At 50.0% G+C, this 7,500-nt stretch overlaps 1 protein-coding gene across 1 annotated transcript in view; it reads left to right on the top strand.

Annotated features, from left to right (window-relative positions):
* Positions 1 to 7,500, top strand: part of plcb4a (phospholipase C, beta 4a) — a 33,231-nt gene that overhangs the window by 21,560 nt on the left and 4,171 nt on the right. Inside the window, exons 26-35 of the mRNA XM_062523560.1 lie at positions 390 to 478; positions 1,016 to 1,178; positions 1,475 to 1,527; positions 3,047 to 3,112; positions 3,306 to 3,421; positions 3,623 to 3,698; positions 3,876 to 4,051; positions 6,472 to 6,573; positions 6,866 to 6,923; positions 7,294 to 7,380. Coding sequence (XP_062379544.1) covers positions 390 to 478; positions 1,016 to 1,178; positions 1,475 to 1,527; positions 3,047 to 3,112; positions 3,306 to 3,421; positions 3,623 to 3,698; positions 3,876 to 4,051; positions 6,472 to 6,573; positions 6,866 to 6,923; positions 7,294 to 7,380 — 986 coding nt within the window. The remainder of the gene's footprint in view (positions 1 to 389; positions 479 to 1,015; positions 1,179 to 1,474; positions 1,528 to 3,046; positions 3,113 to 3,305; positions 3,422 to 3,622; positions 3,699 to 3,875; positions 4,052 to 6,471; positions 6,574 to 6,865; positions 6,924 to 7,293; positions 7,381 to 7,500) is intronic.

Here is a 7,500-nt window from a genome sequence, read left to right as displayed (position 1 = left end):
TTTGCATTCATATTTGTGTAAATCTGGTTGATGTTGCTGTGTGTGGTCAGTGTTTGAGCCTCACTGTAAAGGGTAAAGTGTGTGTGTGTGTGTGTGTGTGTGTGTGTGTGTGTGAGCGTGTGTATGTGTGTGTGTGTGTGTGTGTGTGTGTGTGTGTGTGTGTGTGTGTGTGTGTGTGTGTGCTCCCCACACTGAGCATGTAAAGGGAAAAGCGAGTGTATAGAAATGGGGCAAATCTCTTCTGTCTATTGTACTGTTGTCATGGATTCTGTTTTGTTGTAATATGCCGCCTTACCCCAGAGGAGACTGTGCCTCTCGGCGTCTTCTGAATGTATGGGGATGAATTGTGTGTGTGTGTGTGTGTGTGTGTGTGTGTGTGTGTCCCGCAGCCATCGTGGATGCATTGTCTGATCCCAAGAGGTTCTTATCCATCACGGAGAAGAGAGTGGACCAGATGAAGGCCATGGGCATCGACGAGGTCAGTGTTTATGTTTACCAGTAGAGCCTCCACTCAGACGCAGTAGCTGTGAGTGGTATCATGGTCACATGTGCTGGTGTGATATGCCATTACAGCAGAGCGGAATGAAGGATCTCTCAATGTCCTTTCCATCAGCCTTGTGGTATGCTTACTGACATGTGTTTCATGTTGTTATTTTTACCGTGTTGCAGTGTGCGGTTGATTTATTATTGACGGTTGCCGTGTTGATTGACCGCTCTCCTTCTGACCGTGACCAAAGGGGCCCATCAGACCTCCGTCCTGCGTCTTCCGTCACGTAGTCATGTAATCAGTCGAGCCCACTCTCCGTCCGAGCGTCCTCAACCCCCCCCACCCCCCCACCCCCCCTCCTCGCCATCATCCACAAATGACACCCTCGCTCCCCGCGCGGTCACCTCAGGAGAGCTTAACTCAAGTGTCCACGGTGGCGGCCGGCGTGACTCCGTCGTTCCGCTCGCGGCGCGTACGCCTTCCTTCCTGACGGTCTGTCCGCTGTGATTTATGTGATTGGTTGCCCAGTGTGACATCGTGGACGTGCCGAGCGCCAGCTCCAGGAGCGATAAGAGGCGGAAGGTGAGCCAGGTGAAGGCCAGAGCCGGCCCGAGCCCGAGCCAGAGCGGCCAGCTCCGCCACAACGCCTCGTCCACTCAGCTCGCCGCCGGACCCTCCTCCGCGCCGGCCGGTACGTACCAGGAACAGGAAGCGTGATGCGTTTCCTAAATAACTAACACGCCCGTGTCTTGGCAGCCATGACGCCTCTTCAGCAGGCATGCCTTGTGGTGAATGTGCTAAATGTATCTTACTGAGAGTTTCCGTTTCAACTCTGCTTTTGGGCTACTTTTGATTTCCCCTCTCTCCCCCCTCTCTCTCTCTCCCTCTCTCTCTCTCTCTCTCTCTCTCTCTCTCTCTCTCTTCCCCCCTCTCTCTCTCTCTCTCTCTCTCCCTCTCTCTCTCTCTCTCTCTCTCTCTCTGGTTTAGACACAGCTCTGCTGGTGCATCCAGTGTGCGTGGAGGACTTGAAGCAGATGAAGGTGAGATGCACGCCAGGCGGTTTTCCTGTTCAGCATTGAAATATCAACCTGTCTGTGTTCAAAGTTAATCGGCACCATCAGCACTGAACTGAACTCGTGCACCCTGTCTGAATGACTGGGGGGAGCTATTTAAATTCAGCTAGGCACAGCCGGGCGCGGGAACCTAAAAGGACTCCCTAGAATGAGTGATTGGCTTCACAGGACGCGTCTGAGGATGAAACTCACCATGTTTTCTGGTTCAAAGGGGATTTTCTTCAGAACCTTCCTTTTGCTTTTTTTTTGTTTGTTTTTCTTTACTTTTGCCTAGACACTTGGATGACTAATTCTCCATGACCTGAACACCACATACACACTATAGACTAATGCACGAGTATACTATGTGCAAGTACAATTTCTCATTACCATCAAGTCAATAGTGACAGGTTACACGCGTCTATTGTTCAGCCTATGGCGCTAGGTGGGTCAAGTTTTTTTAGCTGAACATGTGACCAATTTTGTTGATTTATGTCTGAAGTGAACATTAATATTTGGATGAATAGAGCCCAAGCTGAATCATATCCGAGTGTCCCTTTAGAGGAACATTGAATTTGCAGTACGTCAGGAGTGGACAGAGCAGAGGCGGTGGTCAGATGCCAAAGCCCAGTGGTGATCTAGTGGTCCTAGCTCTAATGGCTTGTTCAGACGTCTGAGTGAGCCCGTAGCAGATGCACAAGCCCCCCAACCCCCCCCCCCCCCATCCCAACCCCTCTCCCGGTGCAGACTCCGAGACAGGGAGGGATAAATGTTTTTGGTAGCAGGCTAGTTTCCATTTCAATCGGTGAATTATAGATGATGGCTGGTGTGGTGTTGCGGCCGTGCGGTGCATCGGGGCCCAGAGGGAAATGGCAGCGCCGAGCCTGTAGCTATCAGTGTTCCGCTGATTGACCAACCCGCTGGCAGGACACAGTCCAGTCCTGGCACAGGCTGACCGACAGGCCTGATTGGATGCATGAGCTCCAATCACGCAGCCAAAGGATGGACATCAGTCCGTCGAGGGTCTCCAGCTTTTTTTTTTCTTTTTTTTTTTTTTCCCTCTCGGTTACCTCAGCCCTCAGTGATCTCCATGCGCAGGTCTCTTGTGTGAGCCGGCGGCTACAAAATCACAATAGCAAACTGCAGTATTTATGTGAAATCTTCTGAAAGACAAGTATACATTTATGCCCAACACATGAGGGAACATGAAGATTGCTCCGTGGGGCGAAATGGTTCCCTCTTCCAGCGTGAAGTGAAGCGTTCAGAAAGACTCCTCAGCTGGAGCACTGTTAAGCTCGTCCAAATGCCGCATGGAGACTCCTTCCTCCCAACCCATCCCGTCCCCGTGCTCGAAATGAGCCGCCACATCCACCGCCTCTGCTGTGTGTCATTTTCATGTTGCCCAGTCATTCAGACAGCACAGAAATCGGCTTGTTGACGGGATTGACTCTAAGCTGAAGTGCCTCTTGTTTTTTTCTTCTTCTTCTTCTTCTTCTTCTTCTGACAGACCTACCTCAAACTTTTGAAGAACCAGCAGCGTGAGCTCAGTGCCTTAAAGAAGAAACACACCAAGGTGAGGTCACGCTTCCAGTGTCGTCGTCGTCGTCTCCTGCATCTGTGGCTTCTTTCCTCACCTCACCTCACCTCTCGTCTGTGTTGTTGTTTTTGTGGGTGCGCGGTGTCACGCCGTGTTTTCTGGCAACTGTTCCCAGATCTGACAGATCTAGGTGAGATGTTCACCGGGCGCGCTGTGCGTTCTGTTCCAGGAGCAGCTGGAGATGCAGAGGGCCCACGGCACCCAAGTGGACAAAATCGTGACTCAGCACACCAAAGACAAGGGCACTCTGGAGAAACAGCTGGAGAAAGCAATTAAGAAAGCAGGGTATGATGTATTGTGATTTTGATTTTTTTTTGCTGTGATGTCTCGAGCCATTTCAATGCAATTACAAGGAAGTCTAATTAATGTCAGGCAAGCGCATAAGCAGCCAGGCGACTGTGATGTGGTGCAGTGTCGTCGCCCCCCCCCCCCCCCCCCTCCCACTCCCGTGCTCTCCCTCTCAGGCCTGTAAATGATCTATTGCAGCGAGAAGAGCAGCTCCGATCTGAAGATGGAGACAGACTTTAAAATCCAGGCCATAACCACGGAACACAAAGACAAGGTATGTGAGGGTAGTCTAGTCTCCCGACATCAGATGGAATACATCACATGGAATTCATTACTGCGGTGTGTAGGGGTGGAAAAGAAGGGAGCGTAACAAGCTGAGGGAGCGGGGGGGTTGGGGGGGAAATCTAAATCCTCGGCTCTCTTTACCGGCGCGCTCGTCACTCGTCCGCAGGTGAAGGAGCTGCTGTCCCAGCAGGCGGTGGAGTGGTCAGCGCTGACCGGCGGCCACGGCGCGGAGAGCCAGGCGCTGCGCGACCAGCACGTGCTGCAGCAGTGTGAGCTCCTCAAGGCGCTGCTCGACTCCCTCCAGCACCAGCACCACCAGCAGCTGCAGCTCATCCACAACCGGTGAGGACCGGCCGCCACCGCCGCCACCACGGCAACCGCATCATCGAGCTCCGCTCACTGGTCATCGCCAGAGCTCACTGGTCACAGGGGTGGAAAAGCCCGGCTTCAGGAAGTAAAAGTCCTAGCACATATTTGTGCCAACCATTCACTTAAACCAGCTGATTCTAATTAGGACAACTCGTCAGCGAGGTAGAGCAGCTAATTGATGAGATCACCTGTGTTAAGTGCACAGGTACTGTAGAACCAATACATGATTGTACTTTTACTTTCTGAGTTGTCCACCTCTGACTGGTCATCATGCTCCACTCTCTGGTCATCTCCAGGGTTAGCTCCCCACTTGCCGTCGCTGTTCGCGTGTGTTCGGTTCCGTTAAACTCGGCCTCGGGGGGATTGCCATATTAGATTGTAACGTTATTGTTTGAAGAAGTGTGCCAACCCCAGCTCTTCATTAAGAGCACCTGAACCCTATAAAGCAAAGGCTCCACGTACAGTAGGTCTGCTTGTGGCGAACTCTGGTACGGCTTATTTCCAGTGTGAATGAAATATTGGATTCCATATACTCTATTTGTATTAATTCAGCAGACGTCTCTATAAGTCACCTTAAGGCAGCACAGTGCTGCAGTGTGTTCTTGCGATTGGTCTAGGAGTTCTCTGCTTCTGACACCCAGGCCTTGAATATTGTACACCTACTATTGAACGCCGTATGTGTTGGGGCTTCAATTTCACACAATCTGAGATACAATATGATCAGTGCACACCAACCTCCAATACTTCTGCCAGCATACAGTTAGCCTGGTCCTAACCATCCCATAATACTACCATTTCATTTCGTATTATGGTCTGGCATTTCTTTGCTCTGAAGCGCTTGCAGGAAGCGGGAAGTAACGCCCAGTTCTGGTTTGAATTGATTGGACAGCTCTCACCCAATCGGCGATAGTTACTCATAACAACATAGCGCAGGCGTTTAACGTCATCGTCACGAGCGCCCTCCCCCTTTTACCCCCACCAACCCGTCTCTGCTTTCTGGAGGGGGGGCGTTCTGTTACAATTCTACCGAGCAGAATGCTCCACAGAGGAGCACGGCCAGACTCGTAGTGGAGGCAATCCTTGGCCGGAAGTACGTGGATGGCTCGCGAGGCTAGCATACAGTAGCATTAGCTGTGTTTGTTCTAAAGGATATTACTCTCACCCAGCCTGCCCCAGTGCCTTCCCAGTGCTTTATGTTCTCAATGCGGCAGCGCTAGCGAGCTACATGCTCACTCCAGGCTGTGCTGAAGCTTGATTCTAGGCATTATTCAAAGCGGTTAGAACTGGACTGGACAGTTAGCTAGTGCAGGTTGTTGTTTCATCAGTCTCTCAGATCAGAGCATGACCTAGCCATCGCCACTGGGTTGTTTCAAGTTACGCTTATTACTGTGAATCTAATCTGTAAGAGAACATCAAAGCAAGAATGCCCTTATATCACAATGTATATTTTATATTTACCAAGTCATTCTGGAGAGATTTTCTTTTGGAGAACTTGAATAGAGCATTTTGACTATTACTTTTTAAGACGGCTGAAGCCTTTGATTCTCTGCCTGATGAATCGTGGGCTCCCTAGTGGAGTCACAGTAACACAAGCAAAGTATCTGAAGCTCCTGAACTTATTACCCATGCAAGAGCAGTGGGATATTGGCAACCCTTGATCATGTCAAATTCTCCTCCGGTCCATTGTGATGTCTTCTATCGATTTGAGAAGAATGTAATGGCTTTGCAAGCTCTTCTTTTTGCATCTTCCCAGCGATAGCCTCCAGGTCTGTATGCTAGCTCAAGGGATTCTCGCTAGTCCAGTCTCCTGCTTTTGTTCAGCAGAAAACAACAGCGAGCGCTACACAGGAACACACATTCTGCTATGAACATGAGACACTCTTTTGGCTCCCACGCTCCCAGGCTGTAAAATCAGTGTGATTTAAGATGCTACAGTAGATCATTCTACTGGGGTTTTTTTTACAGACAGTTAAACTTGATTTTAACCTCCACTCATCACGTCTCTTGTCATCCGTCATACAGAACAGATTTTTTTTTAATTTATACGCACTAAAATGAAATGGAATTTGAATATTTGAATATGAAGTCTGGACATGCGTAATTGAGATATATCTTTGAACATCCATGAATGATTCATGATGGCCAGGATTCTTGGGAAGTATGTAAAATATCATTTCAGATGAAGTGCTTTATCAATAGAGATGTGCTAGCACCCAGCCCCTCAGGGAGGCTAAATTACCGCCGTCTTATGGCCACCTTTTATTTATTCATCACAGCCATGATGGATATCATATCACGCTACTCTTTCTAAATGTGACAGTGATGGTTTAATATTGTAGGAAGCTATATGCAAAAAAAAATAAGAGAAAGATGATTCTTGTGACTTTCCCAAGGCAGGGCAAAGACATCCGCGCCAAGCAAGCCAAGTCCTCCATGGAGAGCGCCAAAGCCATCAGTCAAGATAAAAGCATCAAAAATAAGGCGGAGAGAGAACGGTAAGAGAGGATCACTTTTTGAACTATTCCTTCTGGGTTGTCATGCCGTTGTGTCCTTCAGATCTCTGATACAGGACTCTGTTGTACTGTACTGTACTGTACGCCTGGCCTGTAGAACAGAGAGTACAGCGGCGCGTGGTGTCCAGGCTGTCTTGTGTTGTCTTGTGGCGTCCAGGATGTCTTGTGTTGTCTTGTGGTGTCCAGGATGTCTTGTGTTGTCTTGTGGCGTCCAGGATGTCTTGTGTTGTCGCTGTTGTCGCTGCTGTGAAATGATTCGTCTCCCTTGTGACAGGCGGGTGCGGGAGCTGAACAGCTGCAACACAAAGAAGTTCTTGGAGGAGAGAAAAAGGGTAATCTCATCATGAGAAGTGTGTGTGTGTGCGTGTGTGTGTGTGTGTGTGTGTGTGTGTGTGTGTGTGTGTGTGTGTGTGTGTGTGTGTGTGTGTGTGTGTGTGTGCGTGTGTGTGTGTGCGTGTGTGTACACACCTGTATACAGTATACAGTCAATAACCATGTGTCTTATCAGTGTGTATGTAAATGTCCTTATTTATCATATGCATAAGTGTGTGTGTGCACACATGTGCTCTGTGTGTTTATGCACGTGTGTGTTAGTGTGTGTGTGCACACATGTGCTGTGTGTGTCTTGACGAGTGGGGTGCTGTGCTGTGCTGTGATGTGATGTGTGTGTGTGTGTGTGTGTGTGTGTGTGTTCTCTGACAGCTGTGCATGAAGCAGGCCAAGGAGACGGAGCAGCTGCAGAGGGCCCAGCGAGAGCAGCTGGACGAGCTGGACAGGTGCATCGAGCAGGTAGCCGCACACACCCCGCCCCCTCCACACACACCCTGCCCCCTCCGTACACATCCCGCCCCCTCCACACACACCCCGCCCCCTCCACACACACCCCGCCCCCTCCACACACACCGCCCC

Source organism: Sardina pilchardus, chromosome 20, assembly GCF_963854185.1.
Source record: "Sardina pilchardus chromosome 20, fSarPil1.1, whole genome shotgun sequence".
NCBI lineage: Eukaryota > Metazoa > Chordata > Actinopteri > Clupeiformes > Clupeidae > Sardina > Sardina pilchardus.
The sequence above is the reverse complement of the archived record's forward strand: the minus strand, read 5'-3'. Positions and strand labels throughout refer to the sequence as shown.